Source organism: Nicotiana sylvestris, chromosome 2 (genome assembly GCF_000393655.2).
Source record: "Nicotiana sylvestris chromosome 2, ASM39365v2, whole genome shotgun sequence".
Lineage (NCBI taxonomy): Eukaryota > Viridiplantae > Streptophyta > Magnoliopsida > Solanales > Solanaceae > Nicotiana > Nicotiana sylvestris.
Genome location: NC_091058.1, coordinates 136,629,509 through 136,643,587, shown reverse-complemented (window position 1 = coordinate 136,643,587; position 14,079 = coordinate 136,629,509). Strand labels below are relative to the sequence as shown.

At 35.4% G+C, this 14,079-nt stretch overlaps 1 protein-coding gene across 3 annotated transcripts; it reads left to right on the top strand.

Moving 5' to 3' along the window:
* Window positions 1–2,086: 2,086 nt before the first annotated feature.
* On the top strand, window positions 2,087–6,804 carry LOC104238044 (HMG1/2-like protein). Of its 3 annotated transcripts, none has more exons than XM_009792310.2 (6): window positions 2,087–2,304; window positions 2,390–2,811; window positions 3,718–3,909; window positions 5,065–5,205; window positions 5,613–5,765; window positions 6,182–6,804. In XM_009792310.2, exon 6 carries the CDS (start codon window positions 6,211–6,213, stop codon window positions 6,592–6,594), a length of 384 nt encoding a protein of 127 aa, XP_009790612.1. In that variant the 5' UTR covers window positions 2,087–2,304; window positions 2,390–2,811; window positions 3,718–3,909; window positions 5,065–5,205; window positions 5,613–5,765; window positions 6,182–6,210; the 3' UTR covers window positions 6,595–6,804. The 3 variants fall into 3 exon arrangements, with proteins under 3 accessions (XP_009790612.1, XP_070023599.1, XP_070023598.1); XM_070167498.1 differs by having other exon boundaries at window positions 5,068–5,205; window positions 6,182–6,270; XM_070167497.1 differs by having other exon boundaries at window positions 6,182–6,270.
* Window positions 6,805–14,079: the final 7,275 nt, after the last annotated feature.

Genomic DNA, 14,079 nt, shown 5'->3' with positions numbered 1-14,079 from the left:
TTAATATTTTTCATAGAATTTCATATTTAAGCTTTCTGGCTACGCGCCCGGATTGCCCACGCAAATCGAGGCTACTCTAAATGAGGTTTTCAGGGCCTCGAAGGCACATAATTCAATTAAAAACAAGTGACGGCCCTTTGGGTCGTCACATAAAATTTTGTAAATTTTTCTTAAACAATTCACAATGAGTTTTTCAAAAACCAAAAAGTGGTTTTGGCCAATTTTTCAAAATTTTCAAAAAAAAATTCCCCACCCATAAAACTGTAACATTTTCGCAATTGAAATGCATGTCCAAATATAATTTTAAATTCCAAATACTATTTTTCAACCTAACCTCAAATACTGTTTTTTTTTCAAAAATTATACTCCCTCTGTTCCAATTTATGTGAACCTGCTTGACTGGGCACAGAGTTTAAGAAAAAATGAAGACTTTTGAAATTTGTGGTCCTAAACAACGCGGCATTTGCATCTATACCCACTTTTTGTGTCACATTTTAATTTGTGCCAGCTTTGCAAAAAAAATTGCAAACGTACCCGTTTTTTCACATAACTTCAACATACGGGGCTGAAGTAGCAAAGGCAATCACGCAAAACTTCAGCATTCTCGTAGCCGGCCCTGAAGTTCAGCTCTAGAGCTGAAGTTTTTGTGTTGTAACTGGTAACTTCAGCTCTAGAGCTGAAGTTTTATTTTATAAGTTTTTGTTTAGTAACTGGTAAACTTCAGCTCTAGAGCTGATGTTTGCCAGTTATAAAATAAAAACTTCAGCTCTAGAGCTGAAGTTTTTTGCACATAGGGATTTTTTTAGTAACCCGAAACTTCAGCTCTAGAGCTGAAGTTTTATTTTATAAGTTTTTGTTTAGTAACTGGTAAACTTCAGCTCTAGAGCTGAAGTTTGCCAGTTATAAAATAAAAACTTCAGCTCTAGAGCTGAAGTTTTTTGCACATAGGGATTTGCTTTCCTTTTTTTGGTTTTTCTTTTTCCCTCACCTTTACGTATGCCCTGCAATATCTAGTCTAGTACGCAAACACTATAAAGTTCCTCCCCAGTTCTTATTTCGAAAAAATAAGCTACGTACTCTTTATATTAATGTATGAAAATGTACTGTATTTCCGTGCTTAAGTCAATCCATTGATAATTTAAATAGATGTGCAGTTGAAACAACATGTAAATTCAAGTGGTCATAAAATAACAGAGGCTTTGATGAGTTTAAGAAGTAAAAACCGTTACAGGTATGGATTCGATGGAATCAGATTGTAGAAGAAGAAAAAAGAAAATGAAGGAGGAGAAGGGGAGGAGAAAGGGAGCTAAAGTTTTTTAACAAGTGGGTACAAGTTAAAAGTTTTTAAAAAAAATGGGTATAGGTTAAATGGGGGCGACCAAATATGGTTCCCGTGCAATTTTATACTAAACAACTCAAAAAGAGGCCCAGAGTATTTGTGTGGTTATAAAAGCTTCTCATTAAGGGTATAATTGTAAGTTTAAGTTAAATTGTTTCCAAATTTAAAAAGGGATCATTCTTTTTTGAACGGACCAAAAAAAAAGTAGGTTCACATAAACTGGAATGGAGGGAGTAATTTTTATGTCCAAACGCCTACTAAATAAATTTGAGTTCGAATTAGGATTATGTTTTGTTAATTACTGTATTTTGACATAGAACTTGCCATCTAATATTTATGTGAAGAACTCAAACGAAAAGAAAATTTTAACGTGGAGGAAGAGAGGGCAACAAAGAGAGTGTTGCATTTGTGTGACTTTCTCATGATTCTGTGAGTACTAATCTCGAGTATTTTTTTAATCCTTTTTAAAAGTGATAAAAGTTTCCACTCATGAGAATTGCATAGACATGAGATATTAATAAAATATTAATAAGTTGATGTCTTTTTATCAATTATAGCAACTTGAAAACATATTGACTCAAAACAAATACAACCAAGTTAATGAAAGTTGCTCACTTTGAAAACTTTTCGGATTTTTCTTACTAGAATATTTTGCGTAAGTTGCCAGTACATTCCAAAATATTTTTGGCTAAAACCCTGAACCCTTTAATTCCGATGGAAAAAGAAAAAGAAAACCCTCATCCATTTTGCCCACTAGAAACTTGTGCTCTATATATTCTCTGTCTCTTGGTTTCGTCACCATCTTTCATGGTGTTTCACTAATCTTCTGACTTCAACTCTTCTTTTTCTTCTTCTAAATAGCAATATTGTATAACACCCTTTTCAGTTCCAAAATGCAAGTAGATCCTGAGAATCATCATTCATTTCGCAAGCATTTACGTAATGAAGGTTTTATGGATAAAATTGTAAGTTTCTTTTTCAAGTTTATCTGCTTTTTTTTTTTGGTTTTCAAACTTAGTTTTGCTAAACTTGAAGATATAATTTTGTTAGCAAATGCCACCTACTTTTGTGAAAGAACACAAGAAGAAGTTGGGCAAGACCTGCCTACTGAAAACTGACGTAGATGATATGTTTTGGGAAGTAAAAATAGTGAGGGAGAATTCAGATTACTTCATCTGTGGTGGAGACTGGCCACATTTTGTTGGATATCGCAAGGTGAAGGTAGGGGGAAATCTTGATATTCTATCTCATTGACCAATCCACGTTCCAAGTCGTGCCCTACGCCCAGAAAAGTTGTAAAAATCTTCGTGGAGGGAAACCATTTCAGGAACTCAGCAGCTCCGAAAATAAAGAGGATGCTGGACCTTCAAGAAGAGCGAAGAAAGTAAAAATGGATCCCATAGTATTATCAGATTCTGAGGAAGAAAACAGTGATCCGTCCGGTGGTGAAAATTCAAGCTATTCACTTCCAGGTAACATCGATCGACCTCTTTATACATTTTTGTACATTTAATTGTTTAGAGAATCTTGACAGACACAATGAAAACAATTGGATGTTTATAGATCATACCAACTAATTGGGGTTAAGTCCTAATCAGTGCTATTAAAACCTCGCTTAAAGCCTGGTTAAGCCCTGAAGTTCGGTGAAGGTGACAGGTTATGCGCTTCGCCTCGCTTAATTGGCACTTTAGTATAGGTGTCACCATGACAGTAGCATGTCCGTAACAGCTTGCTAATTTTTTTTATTTGGATTCATATATACTAATCGATCTATCTTGAAGAAAGCAAGGGATAGATTATTTTAATGTTATTTCTTTTTTGCCTTATTATTCATTTGGGTGTGTAGATGTTGGGTAGTATCAAGAAATCTGAAATTATTGTTGACTACTATGTACTCTTTAAAAATATTATCTGATGTAATATTTTGGAGACAACTTCAATATATTGCTGATGATGGCTATGAAAAGGAAAATTGGGTTGCAGCACAGAGTATAATGCATAAAATGATAGAATTTATGCAAGAAACATTTCAAACATACTTCTATTAGTCTCTTTTCCGCTAAAAGATCTTCCTATGATTGACTTTTGCTCACATACAACAGAGAAGTCCCTACTAAGTCTGAACCTGGTGTATACCATTTTAAACTAACTTACTGTTTGAATGACTTTACTCCTTTAAAAAAAATAATGAAAGTTTAAACTTGTGTCATTTAGATATGCGGGCTGGGGCAGGGAGGGTAGAAATTTGGCGTGTTTTTGTCCCAACACGCTCCGTTGCCATCCCTATTCTTATCCCCTCCCTTTAAGCCCATATAAACTCACCTTTCCACACCACACCAAATCTAAGGCATATCTCTTTGTTTTTCTCAACCCTGGAGGTTTCATCATGAAAGGAGGTAAATCCGATGGCAAAACGGATAACATGATTGGCATGAAGAAAAATGCTCCGGTTACTAAGAAAATGAAGGAAGTAAAAATGGAGTCAACGGAATTGTCAGATTCTGAAGAAGAAAGCGTTGATCCAACGAATGGCTCCAATAGTGGGGGAAATACATGCTATCCACATCCAGGTAATATCGACTTCTTTATTCATTAGGTACATTTAATTGCTTTTAATTTATCTATTCATGCATGAGAATCGACAACAAACACAATAAAAATAAATGAGAGTCAGTGACAAACACAATGAAAACAAAGGATGGATACAGATCATACCGACTAATTTGGGATTAAGTCCTAATTGCTGTTGTACTTGTATTAAGTTTGCTATTTCTGTATAACTCTTTTAGCCTAGTTAAAAGACTTACATGACTCTCCTAGTCCACCCTATTCATACTTATTATTTCCTCTCCTTTCCTTTCCACTTCAACATCAGGTTCATGAGTGCCAATATCTTTTACATCTTAGTATGATTAAAGAAAATGTACCATGACAGTAACATATCCCTGGGAGATTGCTAGTTTTGTATTCGGATTCATAAGATATGCTTATGAATCTTTCTTGAAGAAAGCGAGGGAGAGATTCTTTTAATGTTATTTCTCTGTGTTCCCCTTATTTTTTGTTGCGGGTGGGGGTGGGGGTGGCAGTGGGCATGTTGGGGTTGTATCAAGAAATCTGCAATAATTGTTGACTGCTATATAATATAGTTCAAAAATTTCTGAGATGTAATGTTTTGGAGACAACTCTAATATATTGCTGATAACAACGATGGAAAGGAAAATTGAGTTGCAGAATAAACTATAATGCAGAAAATGATAGAAGTGATGCAAGAAACATTTCCAACATATTTTTATTTGTTTCATCTCCACAAAAGATTTTCCTGTCATCGGTTTCTACTCACATACACCAGCAGATAAGTCCTTACTTTGTCTGAACCTGATGTATACCATTTTCAACTAACTTATTGTTTGAGTAATTTTAAACTATCCTTTTAAAAAAAGTAATGAAATGTTAAACTTGTGTCTTTTAGAAAGAAAAACAAAAAAACAAAAGTGAACTTAAGCGAGGCCGGCCGAGCTGAAAACAGAACAAATTGCTATGCCGGGCAAGGCTGGTTGAAATTTCTGCAGGTTTAGCCCCAAGCCGCCTGCCAGGCATCAGTATTCTTATCCCTTCCCTTTCGGCCCATATACGCTTACCTTACTGCACCACAATGAAGCTAGATCATATCTCTTTGTTTACTCTCTCTCGTTCATTTCTCAACCCTGGAGGTTTCATCATGAAAGGAGGCAAATCCGATGTCAAAGCTGATAACATGATCGGCGTGAAGAAAAATGCTCCAGCGACTAAGAAAACAAAGAATGTAAAAATCGTTGATCCAACCAGTGGCTCCAAAGATGGGGGGAATCCATGCTATTCACATCCAGGTAACATCGACTTCTCTATACATATTGTATGTTTCAATTTATTTAGTGCGTGCACAAGAATCGACAACAAACACAATAAAACAAATGAGTACCAATGACAGACACAATGAAAACAAATGATGCACATAGATCATACCAACTAATTGGGGTTAAGTTTGCTGTTGTACTTATATTAAGTTTGCTATTCCTGTATGACTTATAACTCTCTTTTATACTAGTTAAAGGCTCATATATTATCGTGACTATAGTATGAGATTGCTTTTGAGTCCTTCCCAAAAGCCCCTTCTTATCCTTTCCCTTTCAGCACATATACACTCACCTCACTGCACCACCACGAAGCTAGGGCATATCTCTTTTGTTTTCTCTCTCTTTTTCATTTTCTTAACCCCAGAGGTTTCATATGAAAGGAGGTAAATCCGATGCTAAAGCTGATAACATGCTCGGTGTGAAGAAGAGATCTCCCGAGTCTAAAAAAGCAAAGAAAGTAAAAATGGAGGCGGTAGAATTATCAGATTATGAGGAAGAAAAAGGTGATCCCTCCAGTGGCTATTCACATCCATGTAAGATCAACCTCTTTATACATTTGGTATATGTAATTGTTTTGGTTTATCTATACATGCATGAAGATCAATGACAAACACAATAAAAACAAATGAGACAAACACAATGAAAATAGAGGATTCATACAGATTACAGATCATACCGACTAATTCGGATTAAGTCCTAATTGCTGTTGTACTTGTATTAAGTTTCCTACTTCTGTATAACTTAAAACACTCTTTTAGCCTAGTTAAAAACTCGTATATCATTGTGACTATAGTATGGGAGTGCCTTTGAGTCCCTCCCCAAAGCCCTTCTTATCCCTTCCCTTTCAGCCATACACTCACATCGCTGTGCCACAACAAAGCTACGGCATATCTCTTTGTTTTTTTCTCTCTTGTTCATTTTCTTAACCCTGGATGTCTCATCTTGAAAGGAGGTAAATTCTACGCCAAAGCCAATAGCATGCGCGGCCTGAGAAAGAAAGCTCCCGAGACTAAAAAAGCAAAGAAGGCTGCCAAGGATCCTAACAAACCCAAGAGGCCTGCATCTGCTTTCTTAATTTTCTTGAAGGAGATTGGGAAGCAGTTCAAGGAGAAGAATCGAGGCATTAAATCTGCTTTCGGTAGAGCTGGTGGAGACAAGTGGAAACAGTTGTCAGATGCTGAGAAAGCTCCTTACATGGCAGAGGCAAAGAAAAGGATGGCGGAATTTAAAAAGAACAAGGATGCTTATAACAGGCGAGTAGCTGCTGGATCTGCAGAAGAAGTGGAATCTGACAAGTCAACGTCCGAGGTTGATGAGGAAGAGGAAAGTGGAGAGGAAGAGGAAGACGGGGATGACGACTGAAGAAGTTTTTAGTAAATAAGGAAATTGGTGAGGAAATTGGTGAGGAAACTTGTGAATTATCTTCCACGTATGACTTCTTCTTTTTCCTGAATACTTGCATCTTTTCTGTTTTTATTTTGGGGGTTAAAGATGAATTATAAAGCAGCTGTTTGTAAAGCACAGTAGTTTATATACATTTTATATCTTAATTCAGAAAGGTGTTTGTCCTTCTTGGCTAGTATGTGGATGTCCATCTACTTTGATTCTTGTTAATTGTCTAGTTTGTTGATAAAATATCTTTTTTGTTGATATATGCTGCTTGTAAAGCATAACCGTTTATGTACATTTTATTTACATGCTGCTAATCATAATTCAGCTAGGTGTTTGTCCTACTTGGCTAGTACGTGGATTTCCATCTACGTCGTCTCTTGCTAATTGTCTAGTTTGTTGTTGATATATTTTCTCTATTGGAGTTGCGGGAGCTTTCTGTTCGAATTCTTCTATGGAGGTCGACCCCTGCAAAAAAAAGAAGTATGTGATCCTTAATTTTCCTTAAGAAAGGAGTTATTTAATAGTAACGGATTGCATGTTTCCTAATATGGCGAAACAATGAAAAGGTTTGGATTGGGGAGGATTCTTTTTCCCCCACTACCTCTTGTAAACAAGCGGGAGAATTGTTTGGTTCATGATTAAATGTTTATTTTTGACAATTTTGAATCTCTGTAGAAATAGTTAGAATCAGTAGTCTCTCAGGTATTCATATTGAATTAAAGCATATACTCTATCTTCTTGTTCTGCAATTTGCCATTGACCTGTTGTTTCTCAGCTGTATAAAATGGCCGTCTTGTGGTTGCTTCACGCTATTGTCCGCTGGTTTCTTTGGTCCCTCCAACAAGTTCTTGCTACCAGAAAAAGTTGCCTGGGTTCAGCATATTAATCTTGCAACTTTGAAGCAAAATTTTCTGTAAAAAGTCTGTCTTTTGATATATTTCGTATCACTTTTTCTATCGCAAATAAATTCGAGGGACTTCTTAGACTTGAGTATTCCGAAGATATAACCAGTATTTATCGGTATTGGAAAGCTTCAGCTTCCTCATGATGTACAAGGTACTTATATGAAAAATATATTTTGGTGCCCAAGTAGTCCAAAAAGTGATTCATGGATCAGGACTTCACTATATGTCTCAACGGGTGTAGCAGCAAGTAGTATTAGTTAGCAATCCAGATACTTGAAGGTCGCACAATTCACAAATATTCCTCTGCTTTTGTTTATAGGAGATAGGAACCTCAGTATTTTCATGACTTGACTTCAGGTGCGGTCGGACCCTTTTTTTCATTTTAAATTTTGTGATTACATTGGGATCGGAGATATGAAATTTGCACCCAATCTCAAAAGGTAGCAAATCGCAGTTGACTACTTATGACTTAAAAATTCTGAGTCCGCCTAGTGCCATACCGATACTACTATTTATTTTAATATTTACGAAATTTTTTGCTATAAAGTTAGCAAGATGAATTAGTATGCTCAAAACTAAGGCAGCTACTGTTCTAACTTTGGGTGCCTTCACAAGGTACTCAACTGAGACAGACATATAAATAGAGCAAGATGAACATGAATTCACATCTCAACTTGCTTTTAGTTGGGGCCTAATTATCCTTCTTCCTTCAACTATTTTGTGAAGTTACTAGTTAGCAAGAACTTGTTGAGCGGACAACAGCACGAAGCAAGCACATGATGTCCAGTCTAATTAAGATTTAAAAATAAAAAAGTCTAATTAAGATAAAGCGACATCCTCTTGCAACTTGTCAACCAGCTCCATTCTACGAAATGCATATCAACTGAAGCATTGTCCTCTGCATTTCCTTGTCGTCTTCTTTCGTTGGACTGTCCTAATGTACAATGGCGAACAAAATGCTCAACTTTATATGTCTGGTATTTTGAGCCCGGAATCCAATTGTGGTTCTTTTGGACTCAAAATACATAAATAGGTGGGGAAAAAAGGTGACATTTTTATATATAGCGCCACAATACTTGGCGCTATACAGTAACGTTAACTGTGTCATTACTGTATAGCGCCAAGTATTGTGGCGCTATACTGAAAAAGCTGACACGCTCAGATATAGCCCCACAATACCTGGCGTTATACATAAGTTTTATATATAGCGCCTGGTATTTTGGCGCTATACTCCTTTTTCCTGGCCCCACCAACAATTCCTGACTTCAATAATTCAAAAGCGTATAGTGCCAACTTTTTGGTCGCTATATATATATATATAAAAAATCCCGACTAGCCATTTCTTATATAAAGAGGTTAGGATTGTATAGAAATTCATTCAAAAAAAATTTTAACTCTTGTTGAAACGTTTATTGTTGTTAAATTCTCCAACATTTTTTCATTATGTCTGAAGAGCGTAGAATAAGAGTTTTATTATATTGGGGGTGAGGTTGTGATGGAGAATAACTCTGTGGGCTACAATTTACCTGCTCAGTGTCATGTTAAATTGCCACTTACAATAGAGTACGATAAATTGATATCGTTGTTATGCAAAAAAAATGAGTGTGAGGAAACGTTCAGTGACACTTAAAGTAACCGGAAGATATCCGTATTCCGTCACTCCGCAAGGGGTTGCTTTTTACTCGGAATTTAACATCGACGATGATGAAACTTTGAGTGATTTTCTGAGGACTCCGGACGAATGTCGGGAATTTCTTGTAATCACAATGATGGAGATGTACGTGAAGGTCGAAGACGTTCCAAAAAATGAGGTTGTGCGTAGTAGAGATAACCCTCAGTCATCGGGTGGTTATTCTGGAGTAGTTTTTGCCGGACAGGTTCCGGATGAAAAAGTTTTCCTTGATTTAAACTTATCACCGCCGGCGAATGAGCAGCGAGAAAATAATTTATACCCTGCTTTCCATAATTCACAAGACGAGTGGTAAACTTCAATTTTTATTTGTGTTAATTATGTATATTTTTGGCGTATTGAATTTGTATTAACGTTCATATATTTAATAGGGGGTACCAGCCGAATATGAATTTTACAAGTGGCCCATCCGGTAGTCATCACCTAATTGAAAATGTCCATCATGGAATTTCATCACATTACGACTTGTAAGTGAAGTGATATAGCCATATGGAAAGCATTTATTAATTTTAGTAGCTTATATTTTTGTTGGTTGTGCAGTGAAAACAAGCAAGTTGAACCATCCGTACTCACTCAATTGACCGAAAACGACGGGGAGGACTCAAAAACTCCCATAATAGATCCGCTCTCTCGGCCCGAAAAGTCTGCGTAAGCAACTGTCCGTCTCACATATACTCGGATCTATGTTGGGGCTGTAGGGTTAATAGATCTGACGTCCGAGGGCCGGGATGTATAGTCGCGTCCATGTCGTCAACTGCAAATTCATATTTTTTTAATAACTTAATTGTATAAATTATATATATATACACACACCTATGGGTTCCGGGCTCGATATTTTGAGGCCCAGTGGCACCAAACTATCATTATATATATATATATATATATATATATATATATACACACACACACATATGGGTTCCGGGCTCGATATTTTGAGGTCCAGTAACACCAAACTACCATTAATAATTATGTGTTTTTTTATAATTTAAATTCATATTTTTTAATAACTTAATTGTACAAATTATATATATGTACCTATGGGTTCCGAGCTCGATATTTTGAGGCCCAGTGGCACCAAACTATCATTAATAATTATGTATTTTTTTATAATTTAAATTCATATTTTTTAATAACTTAATTGTACAAATTATATATATATATATATATATATATATATATATATATATATATATGTTCCGGGCTCGATATTTTGAGGACCAGTGACACCAAACTATCATTAATAATTATGTGTTTTTTTTATAATTTAAATTCATATTTTTTAATAACTTAATTGTACAAATTATATATATATATATATATATATATATATATATATATACCTATGGGTTTCGGACTCGATATTTTGAGGCCCGAGAAATACTACACGTTACTACGCTACAAGGCTCTAAATTTTACTACGCTAAAAGGGTCTACGTTTTACTACGCTAAAAAGGTCTAGATTTTACTACGCTAAAAATAATCTAAACTAAACATAAACAACAAATAAATTTAATTGCACATAAAACATAAAAAGGCATGAAAACACATATATATAAATCAGGATATTAACACACAAATTTATTTGACAAATGTATATTTTTTTATAAAACACTAATATTAAATCCGGATAAATTTAACATGCTAGTTTCGAAAAAAAATACAAACCGAAATAGAACACATACAAATCAAATAATATGCATTATTATCAAAGTTTCAACTTAAAATAAACCGAAATACCTCGATTTAGAATTTTCGGAAAGCAAATAGATTGAAATTTTGACTCCAAAAGTGTGAATCAACAATAATACGAAGCTCTACTCGAATGTGGGACCTACGTTTTTCAACTATTATGTAACGGGGGGACCTAAAAAAAATTGGGGGCAGTGGATATGGGGGGACCAAAGGAGTAAAAAATTGAGGAAGAGGAGAACCAGAGGAGATGAAGAAGACGGTTCGAATTATAAAATTTATGTATAGTGCTAGGTATTGTGGCGTTATATCTGGGCGTGTCATCTTTTTTAGTATAGCGTCACAATACTTGGCGCTATACAGTAACGGCACAATTAACGTTACTGTATGGCGCCAAGTATTGTGGTGTTATACATAAAAATGTTACCTTTTTTTCCCCACCTATTTATGTATTTTGAGTCCAAAAAACCACAATTGGTTCCGGACTCTAGTATTTTTTCTTTCCCTATGTTGTTTCTTGGGTTAACCTCTAGGATCTCATCGGACTCGGTGGTCCCTCACTGATCATCTGCCTTATTCCTCTTTCCGTGTAAAAGGACCGTGGTTATTTTTCCAGAATATTTCCACTTTTATGCCAATTATACCCTTTGTGAAATGTGGGTCAAAATTTCAATTTCATACCCTTCCTAGGAGGAGTGGCAAATATCGGGTCGGGTCGGATATGATTCGGGTCAAAACAGGTAATGAAAAACGGATAAATTATCTGATCCAATCCATATTTAATACAAATAAAAAACGTGTTAATCGGCATGACTTCTTGAATATGTATCACTTTTGGGAAAATTCCTAGTCTCCCAAACTTGAGGAACCCTCAATTTGAAGCTTTACAAATGCAAAAGTTAAACTCATTGGTTATCCATTTTCTAAATAGATAATATGGTTCTCATCCATATTTGACACGTTTTTAAAAAATTCATTATCCAGCCCATTTTTTAGTGGATAATATGGATGGTTAACTTTTTTTCTTTTAACCATTTTGCCACCACTACTTCCTAGTCACAGATAAAAATGCATGTATACCTTCTTTGACTCTATATTTTCACACCAATACATAGCCAAGACAATTTCTCATAACAGGAATATATATATATATATATATATATATATATATAACTGTTAAATTAGAAATTAAAATTAAAATCACTTATTTTTGCACAAAATAATTTTTTTTTTAAAAAAACTCCATGTACACACAAAGAGAAAACTCCAAGTATTACTCCTAGTATATCTTAATCTAGGAAAAATATATGATAGACATTTTCTCCTAACATTACATTCTAATACTAAACAATGAAAATTACATTTTTGGTATATTATGTTAGAATTAATTATGCCAATAGAATCAACCAAACAAACATACTCCTCCTCATAAAAAATTAGCTCAAAAAAATGTGCTTCCAATTTATATCAATAATCTGAATTGATGCTAAAAGTGAATTAACTTAATTATATATATGTGTGTGTGTGTGTGAAAAGTAATGAGCAAAATACCGACCCATTCAGAAATGCATTATTATATCAAAATTATTCTCATTACATGGGAAATATAAGTCATACAGCAGTGTATAGTAAAGAAAGGAAAGGATTGGCAACATGCAACAGTACACAACTTTATCTTTTGGTACAGTCATGATGAAACATTGGGAACCCGGGAGTTATTTTATTTTGTGTCCCGTACAACTTACACTAGTTGTATGATGCTATTTTTTGTCTCGCAAATTTGTGGACCTCAATCTTGTATTTCTGGGTCCACAAAATTGTGTGACAAAAAAGTTGTCTCACGCAAAATAAAATTTTCCGGGAACCCGGTAACGTGAATAGTCTGTTGTCTCTCATGAATACTGCCCAATTAGCAGTTAGCAGTGAGAAAGCATTTGAATAATGTAATTTTACATCTTTTAACCTTCAACTTCAAAAACCTTATTGTTCTTTTTCTCTTTATTTAAACTCCACTCAAAATAATGTCCAAATGCCTACACATAGGTAAGTTTGGCCAAAAATAATAGTTTCACCTTAGTGTGGTATCTTAACAGAAGCGGTGCAATCAAATGATACTCCCTCCGGTTCACGGCCAATTTGCTTTTAGGACGCTCGTTAAGAAAATACTAAATTTTATACAAAAATACCTATTATGATTAAACTATCCCTAATTAAACATTTAATATGAGGAGTAAGAAAATTTCTTAGGGATATGTACATAGAGGTTATTTTGTAAAAACAAATTGAATTCTTTCTTGATTACATAACCGAACACTTATTTTGAACCAAAATTGTTTGAGTCAAAAGATATTAAAACCTTTTTGAACAAATCAATCAAAGACGAAGGGATAAATCTTAGTCAAACATAATTAATTCTAGATCGAAATGTTAACAACAACGATTGCATATGAGATGAAAGAGATATGATTGATCTTATGAAGATTCGACATTGTCTTCCTCGTCAATCGATAAGGAAGTATATTTACATATTTTCTTCGAGGTCATTTCCTCTTTTTTCTCTAGAATACAAGAAGGGAGCTTTGTCTTTCTTTTTTCGAAATCGGAGAGGCCCCCTCAGTTGAGAGTTTTTCCTGGCTATATATAGTCAGGGTATCCTTGCCCTTTGCTTGACTCGACGTCTTCTTGCCACTAATGTGCCTTGGTCATGATTTTAGGCGTCACTCTTACCGATTCGTCGGATGTCATGGAGGAGAAACAGAGTGGGCTCTGTGGACCTTCACTGCCCAGTTACTTAGACGGGGTGTCGGTCGGCTTGGTCGTGATGGTCAGATTTTGATCAATACAGTTAGTACCTCCGTCTGTCGGGGTCGTCCTATGTCGGACTGGGCATACGGATCATGTTCGTTATGACTTCAAGAGAAATTTGACCCATGACTTTCCGTTCCTTAGTCACATTTTGTGGGGTTTTTACGGAGTGGCGACATTCTTTCGATCCTCATGGACCATTGCGGTGGTTTCGGAACCGAAACGTCGTTTGGTATTGAAGCGTTGGTTCGTGGTTATCACCATTATGACACATATTCCTGAGGAACTAAAACGTTTTGTACCCTATCAGATTCGATGAGTGACTCTTGGATTTCGTGCTCGGGGGATGTATGTCTCTTATAAATA

What these genes read in the sequence shown, in the direction of transcription:
- LOC104238044 (XM_070167497.1), top strand. Translation starts at nt 2,730, where the DNA reads ATGGATCCCATAGTATTATCAGATTCTGAGGAAGAAAACAGTGATCCG. An exon ending in TACATGCTATCCACATCCAG is followed by an intron (nt 3,910 to 5,064) that starts GTAATATCGACT and finishes TCATCATGAAAG; the next exon opens with GAGGCAAATCCGATGTCAAA. An exon ending in TCCATGCTATTCACATCCAG is followed by an intron (nt 5,206 to 5,612) that starts GTAACATCGACT and finishes TTCATATGAAAG; the next exon opens with GAGGTAAATCCGATGCTAAA.